The following is a 24,185-nucleotide window of genomic DNA, read 5'->3' as shown; positions in this document are numbered from 1 at the left end:
GAATTCCAGAAAACCCAAATGCCTGTCCTTTCTCCGTTTCTCCTTTCCAGACACAAGATCCAGAACTAGCTTCTTGTCTCATTTCAGACAAAGACAACTGTCCCCATTACTCCAATCATAAATCACATTAGTTTTAAAGGCTACGCATAACTTTGTTGGCATGAGCAAATCTTTGTATTTAAGTTCTGTCTCCAGAAAATGTAAGATTTCATGTTTAAAAAACAAACAAAAAAAATAGCTTATAGGCATTCCACTAACCAAGTTCCACTCATCACCTTGTCTGCTACTCCCTCAGGATAATCTGCAACAAGGTTAGCAAGATAATGGAAGGGTTCTCAATGCCTTAGGAAGCAAACCCTCATAGGAAAAAGTCAACAGGCGCACCTCACAAATCACACTGTGTCCCTGGTATCTGATTTGCATATTGCAAAAAGACCATAACCCTTCCAAACTGCCTAGCCTGTAAGCAACAATCTCTAAAATTTCAGAAAAAATTTTTAGAAGCCATTTAGTAAAGGGTGAGGAAAACAACCCCAAAGAAAATCAAGGGTCTTGTCCAAGATCCCACAGCTGGTTTGGCTGGCTCCCACAGCTAGTTCTAAACTCCAGAGGAAAAATGCAGAACCCGGCCATCTCTTGCCAAACACAACTCCCTCAGACCTTTTCCTGAAGTTATGATTCAGAGCCTGCAGCCCACACTTAGATGATATACATGGGATATTAAAAATACGGCATTATTACAAAGTAACCATATTCAAAGCCCCAAACAAAAGTTCTCAAATTACAAAGCAAATCAGTTTAGGTAATCTGGAAGAGGAGTAGTGTCAACAAAACTCACCACCAACAAATTCAGACTCTAACCACAGTTATTATCAGCTTATTCAGAAGCTAAAGTAATTTGCTGAAAGGTCATCTCTTCAACGTAACCAAATAAAATCCTATACTAATTGCATTACTTCCTTATTTAATTGTAGCAAGTACAGGAAGACACCTTTATTTCACCCAGTGTTTATGGCACTTGCTTGTATGGGAAAAGTAATAGGGTGAAATACATAAAGCTCAATCTTTTAATTGGCCCTTCTGTGCAATTAGGCAAAACAGTTTCCATACTGTCTTCAAAAAACAAATGGTCTGAAATTTAAAAAAAAACAAAAATCCTGAGCCATGATTAGAGGAACATTACTCACACCCCCTTACTGCCCTGGTGACCTTGGACCTACCTCTTTCAACTTTAGTTTCCTCATCCTACAGTGGGAGTAATCACAGTTTCTACTTCCATGGATGATTAAAAGCATATAAAAATGCTCAAGCTCGGGGCACAGATCACAAGTGCTTGGTAAGCGTAGGCTAATTTAACTATTGTTCCCATTTTATAGATTAAAAGGCTGGGGCCCATTTGCCCAAGATAAATGCTGTAATGAACTGAGTATTTCAGCCCGGGCCTCTGGGGTTTTGGTATGGATTCCGAATAAGAGATAAGTATATCTGGAACTCCCAGATCCCCAGCGCCACCCAACCCTACTCCTACAAGATGCTGGGTAACCACCCAAGGGTAACCACCCTTAGCTACTCACAGACAGAGCTAAGCCTCCACACTTAACTGAAGAGAAATGCTTCTGGAAAAGTGTCATTTTAAAAAATGGGTAGAACTCATTTATAAATAGTCACTGCTTTGTAAATAAATCCTTTTTGACAATTCTTAAAAAGTTCTTGAGACAACCTTAAAAAGTGAGTAATATTTCCTCACTAATCTGGACTATGCTTTTATGCTTGGTCCATTGCTTATGGCTATGTCCCCTTTCCAAATCATTCCCAATTAATGAGAAGATCTGATTTAAGGGCACTGCAGAATTCATGAGGCAGCAGTGGTATGAGAACTCAGATATCTCTTAGATGTATATTGTAAGTAGTATGAATTCCTCAAAAGTATATCCACTGCATTATACAACACCCTGCTTCACTCACTTAGAAAGATAGTATCACAGACCCAAAAATAAGAACCAGTTGTCCTATTTTCTTACATGGAAGTGTTACATATTCCATGAACTATGCTTTCATTTTTTTCTTTTATAGTTGCTAGAATTCAGCAGCCAACTGTGTCACTTTGCTACTCCCCAAAAATAGCTAAACTGAGTAGTTTAAAATCACATTTTGTTGTTTGGCCAGAAAAATATCATGCCGATTTCAGTCTGGAAAAAAAAAAAAAAGATTAGAGGGCACGAGGTGTGCATGAGTGTGTGGTTCTCTCTCATATGCTCTGTAGCTCTGAATCCATGAAAATATGGAGACAGGATATGAATGTATTCAAGCGTTAAACAAGTGCAAAATACAAGCAAACACCCAACTACCGTTTGCCTCCCATCAGTGGAGCCAAATTGAAATCCAGTAATGAGAGTAACCTATTTCCCTCCATTACCACACCGTCCATAAGGCCTGAGAATAGAAATTAACATCTCAGGGTTCAGGACCAAGCGACTCTTTCTACACAGGGATTTGGAAGATTCATGAGGTATATTTCAAGCCTGGAGAAAGCATTTTTCCCACTTTAAACTGAGAAAGCAGAGACCTCCTTTGCAACGCGGGCAAGGCGGTATCTCAGATTTCGTCAGGGCTTTCTCATTTCTTTAAACCTCAAAATGTAACCTGTTAGTAATCTTACGTAGGATGTCCTCATGCTCATCCCTACTCCTCCTCACCTTAAACAGCAAAGACAGGTACAAAAACCCATCATACATGTTTACAGAATTTTTAAAAAATCTGTCTATACATACAGTTGTCCTTTTCAGTTCCACTTTCCTCCCTCTTTCCATACACTCCCATCCAAACCTCTTAAATGCACATAAAATAAAAACAGTGGGGGCCGGGCACGGTGGCTCATGCCTGTAATCCCAGCACTCTGGGAGGCCGAGGTGGGTGGATCACAAGGTCAAGAGATCGAGACCATCCCTAGCCAACATGGTGAAACTCCGTCTATACTAAAAATATAAAAATTAGGTGGGCATGCTGGTGCATGCCTGTAGTCCTGACTACTCGGGAGGCTGAGGCAGGAGAATTGCTTGAACCTGGGAGGTGGAGGCTGCAGTGAGTCGAGATTGAGCCACTGCACCCTAGCCTGGTGACAGAGTGAGACTCCATCTCAAAAAAAAAAAAAGAAAAAGAAAATAAATAAATAAATAAATAAAAATATGGGCCACGAGCAATGGCTCAGGCCTGTAATCCTAGCACTTTGGGAAGCTGAGGTAGGAGGATCACCTGAGGTAAGGAGTTTAAGACCAGCCTGGGCAACATAGGGAGAGACCCTGTCTCTATAAACATAAAAAATTTTTGATTAAAACAAATGGTTATTGAGCATGTACTACTTACCATGCACAGTACTAAGTCCTTATACGCATTCTCATTCAAGCCTCACGAAGACCTTAGGCTTCTATCACCACCCCATTTCAGAGGAAAAAAAAGATAATGAGGCACAGAGAGGGTAAGTTTTCTAAGGTAGCACAGCTATCAATGGCAAAGATAGGAAAGAGGCCATATTCTTACCTACTTTGCTATATTCTGTATAACTCTCAATAGCTACCTAGTTTAGAAAACAAATGAAAGTATTAACAAGTTCCAGACTCCTAAAGGATTTCTTCCTGCCACCTGCTGACAAAACAGTATGGCGACTCTCATCAACTAGCTGACAGACATCAAAGTTCTCATTCAATGTGTAAGTTACCTCCCGCCCCACCCATGCCAAGTACAAGTGAAACACTACCCAATCCAGTTTGGGAGGCTTCCAAAAGAGACACCAGGCACATATAAAACTTCATCAGCTGTCATTCCTCTTCCTAGCCCTAGAAGGTCTTAAAAAAAAAAAAATTTTTTTTTAAGTGGTCCTGAGTACCTGGGACTACGAGCGCCTGCCACCACGCCCAGCTAATTTTTGTATTTTTAGTAGAGATAGGGTTTCAGCTTGTTGGCCAGGATGGTCTCGATCTCTTGACCTCGTGATCCACCTGCCTCGGCTTCCCAAAGTGATGGGAAACTGTAAGCCATTACAGATGTAAGCCACCATGCCCAGCCAAAAAATAAATAAATAAATAAATAGTTGTATTAAGGGCTGCAATCATAAAAACCTTGGGCCTGCACAGACCCAGTAAGCCATCTCACACAGAATATATTTTTCTGTCAAAACACCAAATATCTTGCTACAAATGATACCAGGTGAAATGGTCCCTCCAATTATAGCTGTCCCCATAGGAGGGGACAATCACTCAAGAAGCCCTCTAGCTACTTAAAGAAATCTTGCACCGCTATTACCTAACAATCCTTTTCTTACTGAGTAACCATGAATTTATTTGTTATACATCTCAATCATCACAGACTTTACTGAAAGTGAAATTTACCTGTATTACCTTAAGACATTTTTTAAAGAGACATTAACAATCCTGTGTTCTTGGAAATTTGCAACAGGCAAATTGTAGGGAAAAATAAGGGAAAGTAAATACAGGTTTCTGGAATATACTTATCCGTTTTAATGATTTTTATTGCTTACAACTCCACATAAACACAATACCAGAAATACGTTAAAGCAAAGTCCGTAACAAATAACTCTTTTTACACAAGTACAGTTGACTTTTTAAGTGCGCAGAACATTGCCATAGACCTGGATATAGTTCATTTCCAAGCAACAGGGTTGCTCCAATTTCTCAGACTGGCAAATGGAGGTAATTTTTTTTTTAAGAACAGGGTCTCACTCTGACACCCAGGCTGGAGTGCAGTGGCATCATCACAGCTCACTGCAGCCCCAAACTCCTGTCCTCCACTTCTGGAGTAGCTGGAACTGCAGGCGCACACCACCATGTGCAGCTAATTTTTTTAATTTTTGTAGAGATGGGGGTCTCACCAGGTTGCCGATGGCTGCTCTCAAACTACTAGGCTTAAGCAATCTGCCCACCTTGGTTACCTTAAGTGCTGAGATGATAGGCATGAGCCACCATGCCCAGCCCACATTTGATCTTTTAATCTTTTTTTTTTTGAGACAGGGTCTCCTCACTGTGTCACCCAGGCTGGAGCGCAGTGGCATGAGCACAGCTCACCACAGCCTCAATCTTGTGGGCTCAAGCAATCCTCCCATCTTAGCCACCCGAGTAGTGGGGCCTAAGGAGTGCACCCAGCTAATTTTTGTTCTATTTATAGAGGCAGGGTCTCCCTATGTTGCCCTGGCTGGTCTCGAACTCCTGGGCTCAAGCGACCCTCCCGCCTCCCAAAGCACTGGGATTACAGGAGCCACAGTGCCCAGTCTTATCTTTTAATCATTTGCACAGGCAACCTCATTCTGGGACAAAGTCAGTGACTATTGCCAAATTCCACAGGAAGCCCTCACAGCTGGCCAGGAGCAGGCTCTTCTCAGCCCCTCCTAAGCCACACCCTCTGCCTCATCAGTGGCTACTTTACCTAGATCAAGCTTAGGTGGAGTTAAAGGTGGGGAGCAGGGTACTCCCTGGCTTCCATCATATTGTTGGACACAGCCCTTTTATTCTCTAAACAGGATACAGTCAAAAACAGTTTCAATGACCGCCACCCAATATCTAACAGAGGTCAATTTCAAACCAAAGCAAACCAAGGCCTTATTTCAGGGCATCAAGTGGGAACTTCGGATGCCCTAAATTTTTCCCCTAAGCTCTGGGTTATGGAATGTGACCACATGAAATGTAACCCAGGATGACTGTTAATTACAAATGTTTAAATCTCTTAATTGAGAATGTACACACACTGTCATCTTTATCCTGCCTAGAAATGGCATTTCACTGTCCCACATGCTGAATGGAAATCCAGATTTTAAAAGAACAAACAGCGTTTCCCTGTAAAAAGTGAAGCGCTAAAGCAACAGCCCAGTAGCAATGCTTCATTTGCCTTCTTCACCCACGTAAGGCTAATTTAAGTACCCAGACTGTCTCTTTGGTTAAGAAGTTTCCAGGGGCTGGACACAGTGGCTCACGCCTGCAATCCCAGCACTTTGGGAGGCTGAGACAGGTGGATCACCTGAGGTCATGAGTTTAAGACCAGCCTGGCCAACATGGCAAAACCCCATCTCTACAAAAATACCAAAATTAGCCAGGCATGGTGACACGTGCCTGTAGACCCAGCTACTCAGGATGCTCTGAGGCAGGAGACTCCGTCTCAAAAAAAAGAAAAGAATTATCCAGGAAAAGGTAGGGAGGCAAGGGGGTAGAAGAGGCTCCTGAATTACTCTAGGCCATTTTAAATGATCTATTGTGAATGCAAAGAAAGTTACTTGCAATTGGCATTCAGGTATACAACTGATTTCTACTCTGTTAACTGAGAGCTTTTTAGAATAGAAAGGCAAATCTGAAAGGGCTTGTTTGCTTTGCTGCATTGAATCATCAGCATTCCCTGGATTGTTTCATGTAAACAACAACATAATCTTTTATTCGGTGAAAACAGGTCCATAATTAAGGGGAGAAGCTCACAGCTTTACTATGGGATACTCACTTTTCCCACAGAAGCCAACCTTTCCTATGACCTCTCTTCTTCCAGTAACAGCAACAACTTCCTCTATTTCCAAAAGGCCCTGTTTATGCCTATCTTTATTAGTGTTCTAAGTCCATCAACCCTCGAATGTGAACACTGTGTTAGAAGGAAACATCAAAGATTTTTATTCGATAACTGTGTCAAAGGGACCCAGTTTAGAGACTGAATAAAGATTCTTCATTTTCAAACATGATACATGAGAGAGAGGGGGGAAAAGCCTGTACGATCTTGCATCCTGTAAAGAGAAAGATTGCTGACTTCCAAATACTACTTCTGCCTTTTCCAAAAAAGGCCGTAAGGGATGCCCATCAGGACTAAAGCCCGCACATGCAAATAAAAGAAAAGACCGCTTAGAGGGAGATTCATGATTCTCCCGACATCAATCATGGAGCCTCCAATGCTGACACATCCAAGGCACACAGCTGAGCTTATCCATCTCAAGTGTTTCCAATGGCATCATTCTGGATGTAAGGTAATTACAATACAAAACATATCAAAACCAAAGAGTTTCACTCTGAGGGCCAGAAGACAAAAATCAATTAAAAAAAAAAAAATCTGCTGAATAGCCTGAGAATGTAAAACAGATAAAAGGTTAACCCTCTCAAGTAACATAATTTATATTGCATCAGAGGCAATTAAATTCCCAGTGATTAGATATATACATATCAGAGTCTGAATGAACTATGTATAAGATTTGCTTTACAATAAGGTGTTGGGAAGGAAGAGATGAGGGAAGATTCAGTTGCGAGTTTTGAAGTTGGGTGGGGGATCCATTATATTTTGCTATTTTTGTAAATGTTTCTATAGTACGTTTTAAACATGTCTAAGAACTTAATATGCCTAGTAACATGTTGGGTAACATTCTTGGCTTTGCACTTGGAAAGCATCACTTGAGACATTATTAACCCTGAATGGATCCCAAACCTGCCACACTGCTGTTGAAAAACTAAAAGCCACTGTTTGCGATCCACTGGGGAAAAGCCCATGCCAGGGCTGTGATTCCAACGCCCTGCCCCAACTCAAGCTACCCCGTATCCGGAACAGGAGCTGAGAACTCAATGCAACTGAAAATGCAACTGAAGAGTTAGGCTATTCTGAGAGGAAACAAAAATACTAAGTAACAAGGGATTTTGGCTAAGACCTCACAAAGAGGACCCTACTCCAAAACAGAAGCATTTTTATCCCTCGTGTCAAACAGGTAAGAGCTTCTGAGGTTATGGCAGGCAAGAAGTGGGCGTCCCAAGGCGAACTCCAGCCCCTACCGGGTTTCGGGAAGGCCAGGAGCAGCATCCTCAGGCCTAGGCCACCTCCTCGCGCCAAGGCGCGTCTGCAGCCCCCAGTCTCGGAACCTGGGCACACGCGCCCCATTCCCGCGGCGTGGAGGTGGCCAAGGCCGACCAGTGTGGAGGTGGCAGGAGCCCCACCAGTGGCTCGGGGGCGCCCCCTGAGGTCCAGCAGCGTCGCGGCAACCTCAGAAAACGGAAAGCCAGCGTCTCCCAGAGCTCTGATATTTTAACTTTGCCTTGCTCCAAAGGCTGCTGCACCCTCTCCGGCTGCAGTTTTCCAAACCAAACCGCCTTCTTCCCTGCGCCTCCCACCACTGCCCTTTCCCTTTCCGACACCCCTCGGCTCCCGGACCAGAAAAGGGGCTATTTACCTCGCAGCGTGGGCGCGAAAAGAAAATGAGAAGACGAAAATGGTCCAAGCCCCACGAAGGCAGGCTCCCTGGCAAGTCCAATTTTGGATCTCAAGCTTCCTCAAACACCAGGGAAAAGAAAATCACGGTCAGCCCACTGACTGCATCCCCGAGCACAAAAAGGACATAAGTGGAACTGGAAATTCCTCTAATTTAAAAGGCTGCCCTCCACGGCCTCCCACTGCACCCATCAAAGCATGGCCCTCACAAAGCTCGACCCCTGTGTGCACCTGAGCCTGCTCAGCTGGCAAGTCCGTGGCATAGCAGAGAAGACTAGAAGGGGGAAATGATTAACCCAAATACTGAGCCGTGGTCTTTAACTGAATGAAGGCAGCTGTTTCTAAGGGGAGATGTCCCCATGGCCCGCACAACCGTAGAGGCAGGATCCAGTGGGCAAACCCCAGGCCCCAGGGTGAGTGTAGACGCACGTCCTCGCTCGGGCTCTCAGCTGGGCTTCTGGGCTGTGACAGGAGCTCCGTGCCGCTCCGCTGGCAGGAGGATGCGCAGAGAGAAAATGGGGTGCAGAAGACAAGACGTTGCTTTCTTTGCCTTTCTGCCCCTCGAGGCCACCCCGAATGTACAAAGCGGGCATTCGCTGCTAGTCCCCCAAGAGGGATCCTCGAGGGCGGCAAGGGTGCCCGCGCCCTGATCCGGGGCGCACGATGGGACTGGGGGACCCGCTGCACCAAAAAAGGGCGCTCCAACCGCCCGGAGACTGGCGGCTGTAACCCAGACAGAGCGGAAACCTCGGGGCACTTTCCTCTCTTTCTTGATTCAGATAACCTCTACCTCCGGGTATCCAGGAGCTGGTGGATAAGAGGGCAGAAAAACCGGGAATTCTCCGTCCTTGGGGGAGCAAGGGATGAAAAGCGAATCGCCCCCTTTCTTCCAGCCCTTCCCCGGGCTAGAGCAGGACTTGGCCTCCACCCCCAAGGAAGGAGCAGGACAGCTACGAGGGAGCTCCAGGCTGCAGCCCGGGGGTCCTGCAAGAGAGGAGAAGGAGGCAGCTGGCCTCTGCCCTCCCCAGGGGAGAGAGGAGGGGGGCCTGCCAGCTGAGGGCTGGAAGTGGAGGGTCGCCGAGCCATACACCGTTACGGCGGTGATTTATTCTAGTTTTCAATGGCCAATATTGTTCCCGTCTTAACCTGGCCAGAAAGGAGAGGATCTGGGTCTGCTAGCCGCCAACAGCCTGCAAAAGGGCAAAGATGAAGGTAGGCAGGGCGCGCGAGACAGGAAAAAATCCGCCCCGGCGCGAACAGCACCCCGGCCACCGACCCGCCCGCCTCCACGCGCGCCAGCGCCCGGACCCCGGCAATCCATTCGAGCAGAGCAGCGGAGGGAAGGGACCAAGGGCCGGGGCTGGAGATGACACGGGATCTCTCCCAAACCGCCTGTGCCCTGCCCTCTCACTGCGCCCAAAGAGGATGCCTCAAGCCGGCACAGAAGGGCTGCCCGCGCCCCAGCCCCAATCGCCCCAATAAAGAGGGAGGGCACCCCCGACCCCAGAACGCAGGCTGCTCCCCACATTCTCAGTCCTCCGCAGCCAGCCTCCGACTTCCATTCCCAGAAACCTAGCCCTCCCAAAGGGCTGGAGAACAGCACCCCCCCAAGCTCTTTCAATACCCGCCGGAGCGAGGGGGTCACCCGGGCCCCCCAAACCCACAGAAGCATCCTTTCCATGGCCTCAGTCTCGCTAACCGCCCCACAACTCGAGTTCTCCCGATCGGCGGCGAATCAGCAAAGCGAGTCCCCCTTTCTCCCGATTCCAGTTCCCCAGGCCCCCCAAACCGAAGCAGAAGCAGACCCCCGCGTCCTTCAGTCCCTCCCTGGCCGGCCCCTGCCTCCACCTTCCTCGACCACCAGCCTCCCCAAACATCGCCCAAGCCCGCAGAGCACATCCTCCCCTCCTCCCCAGGCACCGGGCCCCCCTCCACCCCCTCCAGGGTCTCCCGGACGGGCGCCGGAGCTCCGCGCCCAGTCGACAACTCCGCATCCCCAACGCGCGCCGGTCGGGGCCGCGTCCCCTCGGCGGCCGGCACTCACCGGGGAAGCACACGACATAATGGAGCACGGAACTGGTGATTTTCAGGAACAAAATCCACCAACACGGTTCCAGTAACCTCCGCATGTCCGAAAACGCACATCGAAAAGAGGAAACCAGGGGGATAAACTTGTTGAATAAGTTCTTGCCTCCGTGAGAGCCTCCGCTAAGCCGGGGCGCTTCCCCGGCTAGCCAGCTCCACGGGCGACCCGCGCGCAGCGGCCCGAGTCCCCTTGGAATCCGGGAAGCCGCCGAGCGCCCCCCGGAAAATCTCAAAAAGTGACCGGGAACGCGGAGCCACGCTGGGGACGATCCTCTCGGCGGAGAAGGGCCGCTTTCCGTTCAAAAGGAGCAAGCCGAGCGGGCAGGGCGCGGAGTCGGCGGCTGGCGGCGATGCCCCGGGCCCAGGGCAGGAAGGGACCGCGGGCGGCGGCGGCGGTGAGCAGCCGAGGATCCCCAACTTGAGTCGGCAGCGCAGCACAGCCCGAGAGCCGGCGGGCGGCGGCGGGGCTGAGCACGGCGCGGCGTCTCCGGGCTTCAGGCAGGCAGCTCTTTCCAGGGCCCCGGGAAGGAAGGAGGCATGTTTGCGAGAGGGGAAGGGGAGGGGAGAGGCGGGGGGAGCGGAGAGCCCCCCAAAATAGAAACGGCCGGAGGAAACGGAGGAAAACACAAAGGATCTCAGAGGGGTGCTGGGGCGAGGGCGCCTTCAGTCCATGCTCCTGAAAGTTGTGGCTCCGGCGCAGGCTGGGGAGGAACGAGGAGCGCGGGGCTGGAAACTGGCCATGCCTCCATACAGGAAGTAACATGTGAGCATGGATCCTGGCAGAGACTTTAAAGCCGGCGAGCGAACGAGCGAGCAAGCAGGGGGCGCGCGGTGGCGGCGGGGGCGCGCAGCCCGGGCCAGCTGGCGGCGGGCGCGCGCGCGCTCCGCGGTCTTAAAGCAGCCGCGCTCGGCTCCCGCCTTCCACCGGTTTCTCGGCTCAGCTCTCTCCGCGCGGAACCAGGGGCTCTACTGGGACACTTTGGGGGCTGCGGGCGACTGTAGCCCGTGCTCGAAGAGAGGAGGGAGGCTGCCTTCTGGGGCTGGCGTATCTTTTGCCAGATTCCCGTTGTTCGAGCTCTTAAAGACGCCGCACGGTGCTCGATTTGGCGAGATCCCCCGTCCGCGTAGTTCGCGGATCCTGAACTTGAGGGGCCCCTGGCCCGGGCGCGGGGAAAGCGGGAGGGCGGCTAGCTGCCTTTTTAAAGCGATGAGGTTGCCTGTTCGGCTTCACCGCCCTGGCAGTGCTGCGGTGGAGCTCACCGTCCGCGGCCCCTGTTCGCGCCCCCAACCCCGCGCATTCCCTCGCCGGGAAACAAAGCCGAGCGGCCTTTGCACTCCTGCTACGTTGAGATTTAATTTTTTTTTCCTTTTCGGGCTTTCATTGGCCCAGTCCACAGCTGGGGAGAGGGGGGAAGGGGAGAAATACTGATCCCAGGCTTGCGAAATCCAGCCCTTCCGAGCCCCACATCCCCTTTCCCGGCGCCACGATGGATCAGTAGCGGAGTTTCCCCAACTCGCAGCTTCTCTGGAGAAGGTTCCCGCACCCCGGCTTGGCGGCGGGGAGGACGCAGGAAGTGCGCCTCTTACCCCCTGCAGGGTGAAAGCAGCGCCGCGGGGCAGGACTGATTTCCTGGCAGCTACCCGGGGAGCGGCTGCTTCTTTACCAGTCGGGGAGAGGCGTCCGGGGGAAATGGGAGGACTGGGCTTATCTGTAATGAGTTTTGTCCCTTGGCTCTCGGTAAGAAGATCGTTATCGGTTAGACTTCTAAGCGCCCTATTTTCCCTTCTTAAATGCTGGAGCTAAAAGTGGGGGAGGCGGGCTTTTGATTAAATGTGTAACTGAGCCAAGGTAATTAGCCGTTTGAAATTTTTTGCCTAATTTTTCTGCCTGAGTTTAAAAGCGATCTTGACGTGTTTTTTGTTTGTTTTTGAGTCGGAGTCTCGCTCTATCGCCCAGGCTGGAGTGCAGTGGCGCGATCTCAGCTCAATGCAACCTCCGCCTCTCAGGTTCCCCTGATTCTCCTGCCTCAGCCTCCCAGGTAGCTGGGACTACAGGAGCCCGCCACCACGCCCGATAATTTTTTTTTTTTTAAAGTAGAGACAGAGGTTTCACCATATTGGCCAGGCTGGTCTCGAACTCCTGCTTGTAATCCACCCGCTTTGACCTCCCAAAGTGCTGAGATTACAGGCTTCAGCCACTGCGCCCGGCTCTTCACGTGTTTTAAACGTGTCCCTGCTGTTTCATCCCAACACGGCAGGGTCCTCCACCCACTCAAACATCACAACCGGATGATAGGTTTTCAAATAATATACAGATGGTCGGAGATCCTCCCGCAAGATGTGATTAGGGAAGCAGTTTCACACCCACACCGCCAAAAGAAAAACCTTTGAAAAGTTACGTTTGGGATTACAAACTAATAAAAGCCAGGAAGTTCCCGGGGAGGGCCCAAGGTCTATATTTAGCAGAACGGGGGTGAACACCCTCCCCCAGGGTGGGGAATGAGACGAGTTTGTTTGCTTTGGAATTTGGCCCTTCCTGGTTTTGTTGGAATCCTGATTTCTTTATAAAAGATTGCGAGGGCCATTTTTCTTGTAAGTGTTGTATTGAGGGATATTCGCTCCTCAGGGGGAGACAGGTTAGAATTCAGCATGCCTAACTACCTTCTTAATGTCAGTGATAAAATGGGAAAAACTCATGGAACACTTATGTCAACATCCTCAGGTGAGTTTCCTCCTCTGTGAAATGGACAGTAAAAGCTGTCCTTTGTGGAATGCTTAACTGTCTACCAGGCACTGTGCTGAATTCATGCCACAAACCGTTTGCTCATTCAAAAAATGTATTGAGCACCTACTGTTTGAGGGACACACTGGGAACAAAAAGGGCAAGCCCTCAGTCATTATGGGAGCATACCTTCCTGAATCCATGCTCTGCTCTCTCATGGAGTCCTTACAATACTGCCAGCTGTGAGAATTATTTACCCCATTTAATAGACAAGGAAACATGCTCACCAGAGTACAATGATGGATCCTCAGCTAGTGGGCAGCAGAGCTGAGATTCTGAACCCAGGCTGGTTTGCTTTCACAGCTGTGAAAAGGCAACAGATTAATGGCTTGAGAAGGCACCAAAATGTGGAATGTAAAGAAACAGCTTCAGGGTCCGGGAAAATCTCACATGGGTTTGAACAGTGAATTACCACTATCCTAGGAGGCCTCATGCTGAAATTTAACATCAAATTCGGTATTGACTGGTGACTGTCCTAGGACCCCAGGCTGAAGTTTAGCCCCAGACTATTCCTGGAAGCACAACCCAGGCCCCACCAGTTCCTATGAAAGATAAAATTTTGCAAACATACCTCACAGATGCCTCTTCATATATTCTGCAACCAATTACAGAGCAACTCATACACAATAGACACTGTTTCAAGTGGTAGCCACACAATCATGACCTAGCCCTGCCATGCTCCTACCTGGCAATTACAATTCTAACCCAGGTGATATGGGGGATTGGGGACTGTATGATACAGTGAGCAAGTTGGTGTGAAAAGCCCTGAGAATGCCAAAGGAGGGACAGCCTCACTACCCTGATGGAAGATAAAAAGGCTACAAAGAGAAGATGCTGACATTAGTAACAAATGACCCTCAAATTTAGCAGCTTAAAATAATACACACAGCCAGGCGTGGTGGTACACACGTGTAATCCCAGCACTTTGGGAGGCTGAGGCAGGCAGATCACCTGAGGTCAGAAGTTTGAGACCAGCCTGGGCAACATGGTGAAACCCTGTCTCTACTAAAAATACAAAACTTAGCCAGGTGTGGTGGTGCGTGCCTGTAATCCCAGTTACTAGGGAGGCTGAGACAGGAGAATCATTTGAACCCAGGAGGTGGAGGTTGTAGTGAGCCAAGATTGCGCCACTGCACTCCAGCCTGGGCAACAAAGAGCAAAACTCCATCTCAAAAAAATAAATAATAAAATAATACATACTTATTTCCTGTCACTTTTAATGATGAGAAGCTGGGGCACAGCATGGCAGGGTCCTCTGCTTAAGGTCACATCAGGCTGGAATCAAGGAGTGGGTCATCAGGAGCCTTTCTCATCAGGAGCTGGGGCTCCTCCGCCAAGCACATTCAGGTTATTGACAGTATTCAGATCCTTATGGTTGTAGGACTGAGATTACTATTTTCTTGCTGGCTGTTGGCCAAGGGCTGTTTTCAACTAGTGGTCTAAGCCACATGGCCCCTCACAACAACATGGCAGCTTACTTCTTCAAAGTCAGCAGGAGAATCCTCCTACAAGAGTCTAGAGAGTGCCTATTTCATCACTTTTGCCACATAATGTAACCTAGTCAAGGGAGTGCCTATCCTGTCATTTTCACAGGTCCTACCCACTTTCAAGAGGAAGGAATAATATGACAAGGATTGGGGATCTTTGGGACCATGTTAGAATCCTGCCTACCATAGTGCCGGTAACCTATTTTGAATATAGGCTAGAGGTTAAAGGCAGTAGCTTTCAAGCCAGTCTAGTTAGATTATGATGCTACTCATATATGCATTACCATAGGCAACTTAATCACTTTATGCCTTGGCTTCCTCATTTGTAAACTAGGAATACTATAATAACTGTACCTCTTCCTAAATAGATATTAATAAAAGGAATTAATATACATAAACTATTCAGAGTAGTGCTTGGGACCTAATAAGCATTTAATAAATAAAAGCTATTACTGTTATCTGTTCACCTAGCCTATCTAATCAGAAGTGAACATCTGTTTTTTTCTACCTGCTCAGCATCCATTTCTTTTCTTCTAGTAATCATGTCCCACTTTTCCTTTGTGCCAATCTTCCCAGATGGTCTTGGTGACCCCTTCTTTCTCTCACCCTACTTTCGCCTCTCCACCTCACTGGCTCAGATGGACATGTGCCCTAATCCTGACAAAATGGAGTATCTCATCCCTCAGGCCTGACTGGTCTAGGGATGGGCACACATGTCCAGTAGGTCCCATGAAAGTCAAACTTCCTTTTAGGTTTGCCGGGCCAGATGAACTTAAACCTCAAGCTTCAAGGAGGGCCCTCACTTGGGGCGAACCCACCTGAGGCTGAAGCTGACACACAGAAGAAAACAGAATAGAGAGGTGGGGGCCAACAAACCCCAATATCTTCATTTGAGTCCTTCAATCAAATCATATGTGAAGCCAAACCAACTCCTTGACTTGTCAGTTACTTGTGCTAATAAGTTCCTCTTATTCCTGTCCCTTGCATTTTTAGTCATTAAAAATGAAAACCTGAAACCTGGAAACAATGGTGACAGATACGTAAAATATCTACATTTTACAAAGAAGGAAGCCAGGGCTGTTAGAATTAAGTGATTTACTTGAGGCAATTGAGATTGTAAACAATAGAAGACTCAAGCTTCTGACATTGTGCAACAAATCACTTCAAAACCTAGTAGTTTAAAATAGTAGGACAGAAGTCTGGGGTGGGCTCAGCTGGGTGTTTCTTCTGCTGGTTCTGTGTGAGATCACTCATGCAGCCATAGCACCAGAATCCAGAGGCTCAAATGGGGCTGCATAGTCTAAGATGCCCTGACTCAAATGCCTGACAATTTGGTGCTGACTGTTGGTTGGAGCACCTCAGACCTCACCCATTAATCTCTACAGCAGCCTGTCTTAAGACTTATTTACAAAAGATCTCAGGTAGGAGAGTGAGAGTGAAAACTGCAAGGCACCTGGAGACCTAGACTTAATAGTTGTATGAAATTACTTCTATTTCATTTGACTGGTCAAAGCAAGACAAGGCCAGGCAGATTCAAGAGGAGGTGGAAATGGACTCCAGTTCTTGATGAGAGAAACAGAAAAGTTAGGAAGCAAAAGGACATGAAGATAAAGGTAGGAGGAATTTTGTAGCCTTCTTTACAAACAATCTACTTCATCTACTGTTAACAGTGAGTAGTTCCTGTTATGGGTTGAATTGTTGTGAAGTTATGTTGAAAGAAGATAACTAACCCTTACAAGCTCAGGACATGACCTTATTTGGAAATACGGTCTTTCCAGAGGTGATCTAGTTAAAATGAGGTCCTTAGTTTGGGTCCTAATTGAATATGACTGGTGTCTTTATAGAAAAGAGAAATTTGGACACAGACACAGACAAGCACACAGGAAAGATGATGTAAAGACATAGGAAGAAGACAGCCATGTGATTGGAGTGATACATCTACAAGCCAAGGAACACCAAATATTACCAGCAAACACCAAAAGCTAGGAAGAGGCAAAGACTTCCCATACAGGTTTCAGAGGGAGCATAACCCTGATGACACTTGATTTTAGACTCCTAGCATCCAGAATTGTGAGACGTTGAATTCCTGTTGTTTTAAGTCATTTAATTGTATGTACTTTGTTACATCAGCCCTAGGAAATAAATACAAGACCCATTTACCTTTTACCCTTAGTTTGTTTTCATGTATAGACAAACCATATTTATGACTGGGCTTTCAACTTCTCAAGTCAATGTTTGTAAAACAACAACAATAAAACCCATCCTAACTTTAAATTTGGGGGCAATGTGTATTTTAGAGTAAAATAACTTAAGACTTAGCAAAGCCTATTTATTCTGAAAATATATATAATCATAGAAAATCTCTAAGTCCCCTAATAATAACTTTTGTCATTACAGAAAGCACTATATTCAGTGGCTGAAAGAAAATGAACATGTAGTGGTACTCTTTTTTTTTTTTTTTTTTGAGACGGAGTTTCGCTCTTGATACCCAGGCTGGAGTGCAATGGCGCGATCTCGGCTCACCGCAATCTCCGCCTCCTGGGTTCAGGCAATTCTCCTGCCTCAGCCTCCTGAGTAGCTGGGATTACAGACACGCACCACCGTGCCCAGCTAATTTTTTGTATTAGTAGAGACGGGGTTTCACCATGTTGACCAGGATGGTCTCGATCTCTTGACCTCGTGATCCACCCGCCTCGGCCTCCCAAAGTGCTGGGATTACAGGCTTGAGCCACCGCGCCCGGCCTTTTTTTTTTTTTTTAATGGAGTCTTGCTCGGTTGCCCAGGCTGGCTGGAGTGCAGTGGCATGATCTCAGTTCAATGCAACCTCCGCCTCCTGGGTTCAAGTGATTCTCCTGCCTCAGCTTCCTGAGTAGCTGGGACTACAGGCATGCACCACCACGCCCAGTTAATTTTTTGTATTTTTAGTACAGATAGGGTTTTGCCACATTGGCCAGGCTGGCCTCGAACTCCTGGCCTCAAATGATCCACTCGCCTCAGCCTCCCAAAGTGCTGGGATTACAGGCGTGAACCACCATGCCTGGCCATGTAGTGATGCTTTAATACACTATTTAAAAAGTAAGATTAAGGTTGGGTTTGGTAGCTTATGCCTGTAATCCCAGCACTTTGGGAGGCCAAGACAGGGGGATCACTTGAGCCCAGGAGTTCAAGACTAGCCTGGGCAACATAGTGAGACCCCAGTCTCTTAAAAAAAAAAATTAGTCAAGCTTAGTGGTGTGTGGCTGTACTCCCAGCAACTCAGGAGTCTGAGGTGAGAGGATCTCTGGAGCCTGGGAAGTTGAGGCTACAGTAAGTTGTAATTGCAACACTGCACTCCAGGCTGAATGACAAAGCTAGACTCTGTTTGTTTGGTTTTTTAAAGTAGGATTAAATAGTCATAGCAAATATGACTGATAAGGCTCTTTTGGTTATAAGTAACAAAAGCCCAGAATGAACCAACTGGAACAAAGAAAAGAAGTAACCGATTCATGTTACTTCTAGGAAGTTCAATGCTTCAGGTAAAACTGGATACAGGGACTCCAGTGATGGCTCCAAATTCTCTCTTGTACTTCCATGGCTCTGCTTTACTTTGTCTTTGGTTTCCTTCTCTGGTTCCTGGTGACTCTTTTTCTCAAAGGGAGATCTTTCCCAGTGTCCATATTGATTCTCTAAAATGTACTGTCTTCTGACTGTTCTTGCTTGGGTCCTGTATCCCCCTGCCTGGACCAAGAACCTGGTCTTGGCCATGATTGTCAGCACTTTAGAAGGACAAGGAATAGGAGAAGGGTAGGCAGGAAAAAAGTAGCTACAATCTCATTTAATCCTTGACAACAGTCCTCTGAAGTAAGAATTATTGTTACTCCTATTTTTAAAATTGAAAACTGAGGCTTCAAGACGTTAGGTAATTTGAAGTGAAGCCACCAAGGACTAGGGAATAAGATAGGAGCTCAGGGCAGGTGTAGTGGCTCACGCCTGTAATCCCAACACTCTGGGAGGCCAATGTGGGCAGATCACTTGGGGTCAGGAGTTCGAGACCAGCCTGATAACATGGTGAAACCCCAGTTCTACTAAAAATACAAAAAAAATTAGCCAGGCGTGGTGGTGAGTGCCTGTAATCCCAGCTACTTAGGAGGCTGAGGCAAGAGAATCGCTTGAACCTGACAGGCGGAGGTTGCAGTGCCAAGATCAAGCCATTACACTCCAGCCTGGGTGATAGAGTGAGATTCTGTCTTAAAAAAGAAAAAGAAAAGTACAAGTCAGGTTGGGCAAGGTGGCTCATGCCTGTAATCCCAGACTTTGGCAGGCCAAGATAAGTGGATCACTTGAGCCCAAGAGTTTGAGATCAGTCTGGGCAAAATGGCAAAATTTTGTCTCTACAAAAACAAACAAACAAAAATAAAAATTAGCCAGGCTTGGTGGTGCACACCTATAGTCCCAACTACTAGGAAGGTTGAAGTAGGAGGATCAATTCAGCCCAAGAGGTCGAGCCTCCAGTGAGCTGTGATTGTGCCAGTGTACACCAGCATAGCCAACAGAGTGAGACCCTGTCCCCCCCCCAAAAAAAAGTACAACTCAGTGGCCTTTAGTATATTCACGAAATTTTGCAACCCTCAGTGGTATTCAATTTCAGAGGATTTTCATCACCATCAGAAAAAAACTCTATACCCATTAGGCATTCACTTCTCTTTGTCCCCTTCCCTAACCCCAGGCAACCCTCATTCTGCTTTCTATCCTATGGATTTGCCAGTTCTGGATATCGTCTATAAATGGAATTATATGATATATGATATTTATGTATTTGTAAGTTACACATACTACATATGCAATCTCAAAAAAAAAGCGATTTCAATTTGACAAAATAATTTACTGTTTTAAGTCTAGGAATATGTACTGGAACAATTACGAGAACCTCTGTGATAATATAATTATAAAATTTCTATTTTTACTACTTGTGAAATAAGAGAGATCTTACATACTTCTGTGCCATCTTCCCTCATTATAACATTGACAAATTATTGTACTTTCTTCTAAACTGTCACACTACTTGCCTGGACCTATAAATACTAGTTAGGATTCTTATAATCTTAAGTGACAGAAATACAACTCAAATTGGCTTAAACAAGAAATGGGACTTTAAAATCCTCAACAAAGCATGGGCACATTGAGTCCAGTGATATATAACAAGAATAGTACACCATGATAAAGTGTGGTTGACTCCAGAAATATAAAACTGGTTCAATATTTGAAAATCAGTCAATATATTCCATCATAATTATAGACTAAAGAAAACTGCATGATCAGGCTAAGCATGGTGGCTCACTCCTGTAATCCCAGCACTTTGGGAGGCCAAGGCAGGCAGATCACAAGGTCAGGAGTTCAAGACCAGCCTGGCAAACATGGTGAAACCTCATCTCAAAAAACAAAACACCAAAAAAACCACATGATCATATTAAAGCACAAAAGGTATTCGACAACATTCAACATTAATTCATAATAAAAACTCTCAGTTAACTAGGAAGATAGAAAGTTCCTTAACATAATTAAGGACATCTATAACAACAACAACAACAAAAACCCATAGATAACTTATGCAAGTGTGAATTTTTTGCTTTCAAAACTGGCAACAAGGCAAAGATATTCATTTTCACCACTCTTTTTATTTTTCTCACTCAAGGCAAATAATATATTCTCAGCACTGTTATTCAACATTATTCTGGAAATCCTAGCCAGTACAATAAGACAAACAACAAAACAAACAAAAAGCCATATATAATAGAAAGCAAGAAATAAAATTGCCCCTATACAGATGACATGATTGTCTACATAGTTCCCAGTGAGTTTAGCAAGGTTGTAGGATGCAAGGTCAACCTACAAAAATTACTTTTATGTCCATATATGAGCAGCAAAATATTGAAAACTGAAATTCAAATAAACTCATATACAATAAACTCCCAAAAATGAAATACTTTAGTATAAATCTACCGACATATGTATAGGGTTACTATATAGAAAACTACAAGATGCTGATGACATAAATCAAATAAACACTAATTAAATGAGCGATATACCATGTTTATGGATTGGATGACATTATAGCCAAATAAAAATTTTCAATGAATCTATACATCTGTGCATTTCCAAACAAAAGTTTTTCAGAACGTTTTGTAGATATAGACAAGCTGATACTAAATTTACATGGAAAAGCAAAGGAACTAGAATAGCCAAGCAATTACGGAAAAGAAGAAAGTTAAAAGTCTCACATTACTTGATTGTAAGACTTACTATAAAGCTTCATTAATCAAGCCAATATGGTATTGGTAGAGTTATAGAAACATGAAATAATGAAATAAAATAGAGAAGCCACAATAGGCCCACATTATATTGCCAACTGATTTTTACAAAGATTCAAAGGCAATTTAATACAGTAAGGATAGTTTTTTCAACAAAACATATTAGAACAATTGGACATCCATATGCAAAAAAAAAAAAAAAAAAAAAAAAATCCTCAGCCTATACCTCACATCTTATGGCAAAATTTACTAAAATAGAATATAACTTTAAATGTAAAACATAAAACTACAAAATATTTAGAAGTCATAGGAGGAAATCTTTATGCCCTTGAACTAGTAAAGAGATCTCCAATAAGACAACAAAAGCACAATCCATAAAAGAAAAAAAAGATAAATATTACTTCATCAAAATAGGCTGGGTATGGGGGCTCACACCTGAAATCCTAGCACTTTGGGAGGCCGAGGCAGGTGGATCACTTGAGGTCAGAAGTTCAAGACCAGCCTGGTCAACATAGTGAAACCAAGTCTCTACTAAAAATACAAAATTTAGCTGGGAATAGTGGTATGCACCTGTAATCTCAGCTACTTGGGAGGCTGAGGCACAAGAATCGCTTCAATCTGGGAGGCAGAGGTTGCAGTGAGCTGAGATGGTGCCACTGCACTTCAGCCTGGGTAACAGAGTAAGACTCTTTCTCAAAAAGAAAAAAAACAAAATCTAAAAGAGCACAAATTGACAAACATCACAACTCAAGGAACTAGAGAAACAAGAACAAACCAAACCTAAAACCAGCAGAAAAGAAATAACAAAGATCAGAGCAGAATATATGAAATTGAAACAAACAAACAAAGATACAAAAGATAAATAAAACAAAAAGCTGGTTCTTTGAAAAGATAAACAAAATTGATAGAGCGTTAGCAACATTAAAAAACAAGAGAGAGGATCCAAACAAGCTCAATTAGAAATGAAACTGGAGGCTGGGCGCAGTGGCTCACACCTGTAATCCCAGCACTTTGGGAGGCTAAGACAAGCAAATCACCTGAGGTCAGAAGTTCAAGACCAGCCTGGTCCACATGGTGAAACCCTGTCTCTACTGAAAATATAAAAATTAGCCTGGCGTGGTAGCTCATGGCTGTAATCCCAACTACTTCGGAGGCTGAGGAAGGAGAATCACTTGAACCTGGGAGGCAGAGGTGGCAGTGAGCCAAGATGGTGCCATTCCATCCTGGGAGACAAGAACGAAACTTCATCTCAAATAAATAAATAAGTGGAACTGGAGATATTGCAGACAATACCACAGAAACACAAAAGATCATTCAAAGCTATTATGAACACCTTTACATGCACAAACTAGAAAATCTAGAGAAGACAAATGAATTCCTGGAGACATACAACCCTCCTAGATTAAATAGGAAGAAATAGAAACCTCGAACAGACCAGTAACAAGCAATGAAATTGAATCATAATAAACAAATTGCCAACAAAAAAATCCAGGAACAGATGGATTCACAGCTGAATTCCATCCAATATTCAAAGAAGAATTGGTACCAATCCTAATGAAACTATTTCAAAAGGTAGAGAAAGGGGGATTTCTCCCTAAATTATTCTATGAAGCAAATTATCACCCTAATACCAAGATGGGAAAAAGACATAACAAAAAAAAAAAAAGGAAGAAAGAAAACTGCCGACCCATATCCCTGATGAACATAGATGCAAAAATCCTCAACAAAATTCTAGCTAATTGAATCCAACAGTACATCAGAAAAATAATATATTATAATTGATCAAGTTTCATCCCAGAGATGCAGGGGTTGTTTAATATATGCAAATCGACAAATGTGATATAGTACATAAACAGAATAAAAAGCAAAAACCATATGATCATCTCAATAGACAACAGAAAAAGCATTTGATAAAATCCAGCATCCCTTTATGATAAAAACTCTCAACAAAATAGGCATAGAAGGGACTTGCCTCAAAGTAGTAAAAGCCATATTTGACAAACCCATAGCCAACATCATACCGAATGGAGAAAAGTTGAAAGTATTCCTCCTGAGAACTGGAACAAGACAAGGGTGACCACTTTCACCACTTCTTTTCAACATAGTACTGGAAGTCCTAGCCAGAGCAATCAGGCAAAAGAAAGAAATAAAGGGAACCCAATTTGGAAAAGAGGAAGTCAGACTGTCACTGTTCACTGATGATATGATCATATACCTAGAAAACTCTTTTAAAAAAGACTCATCCAAAGGTTCCTAAAGCCAAGTCTCAGGTTACAAAATCAGTGTACACAAATCAGTGGCACTGTCGTATACCAACAATGGCCAAGTTGAGGATCAAATTAAGAACTCAATCCTTTTACAACTGCTGCAAAAATGTAAAAATAAAATATCCAGGAATATATTTAACCAAGGAGGTGAAAGTTCTCTACTCTACAAGGGAAACTACAAAACACTGCTGAAGGAAATCATAGATGACACAAACAAATGGAAATACATTCCATGGTCATGGATGGGAAGAATCAGTATTGTGAAAATGACCATATTGCTCAAAGCAGTCTAAAGATTTAATGCAATGCCCATCAAAAAACCATCAGCATTTTTCACAGAACTAGAAGAAAAATCCTAAAATTAATATGAAACCAAAAAAGAGCCCACATAGGCAAAGCAATACTATGCAAAAGGAACAAATGTGGAGGTATTACATTACTGGACTTTAAATTATACTGCAAGGCTATAGTTCCTAAAAGAGCATGGCACTGGTATAAAAATAGGCACTTAGACCAAGGAACAGAATAGGGAACACAGAAATAAAGCCAAATACTTACAGCCAACTGATCTTCCACAAAGCATACAAAAACATAAATTGGAGAAATGACACCCTATTCAATAAATGGTACTAGGAAAACTGGCAAGCCACATGTAGAAGAATGAAACTGGATCCCCATCTCTCACCTTATACAAAAATCAACTTAAGATGGATTAAAGACTTAAATCTAAGACCTGAAACCATAAAAATTCTAGAATATAACACTGGAAAAATTCTTCTGGACACTGACTTAGGCAAAGATGTTATGACTAAGTACCCAAAAACAAATGCAACACAAAAAATAAATGAATGGGACCCAATTAAACTAAAAAGCTTCTGTACAGCAAAAGAAAGAATCAGCAGAGTAAACAGACAACCCATAGAGTGGAAGAAAATATTTGCAAACTATGCATCTGACAAAGGACTAGTATCCAGAATCTACAAGGAACCCAAACAAATCAGCAAGTAAAAAACAAATAACCCTATCAAAAAGTGGGCAAAAGACATTT

General features: G+C 44.8%; 1 protein-coding gene across 2 annotated transcripts in view; it reads right to left on the bottom strand.

Moving 5' to 3' along the window:
* The window catches only part of PTPRG (protein tyrosine phosphatase receptor type G), a 765,140-nt gene extending 754,639 nt beyond the window's left edge, over positions 1 to 10,501 (bottom strand). Inside the window, exon 1 of one of the 2 annotated variants that reach the window (XM_064367285.1) lies at positions 10,274 to 10,501. In XM_064367285.1, coding sequence (XP_064223355.1) covers positions 10,274 to 10,358 — 85 coding nt within the window. In that variant the 5' untranslated portion in view covers positions 10,359 to 10,501. The remainder of the gene's footprint in view (positions 1 to 10,273) is intronic. The other variant, XM_064367284.1, reaches the window with a different exon arrangement.
* Positions 10,502 to 24,185: the final 13,684 nt, after the last annotated feature.

The sequence above is a fragment of the Aotus nancymaae genome, unplaced genomic scaffold, assembly GCF_030222135.1.
Source record: "Aotus nancymaae isolate 86718 unplaced genomic scaffold, 86718_ANA_hifiasm-v0.15.2.pri h1tg000067l, whole genome shotgun sequence".
Taxonomy (NCBI): Eukaryota; Metazoa; Chordata; class Mammalia; order Primates; family Aotidae; genus Aotus; species Aotus nancymaae.
This window is presented reverse-complemented; position numbering and strand designations above follow the sequence as displayed.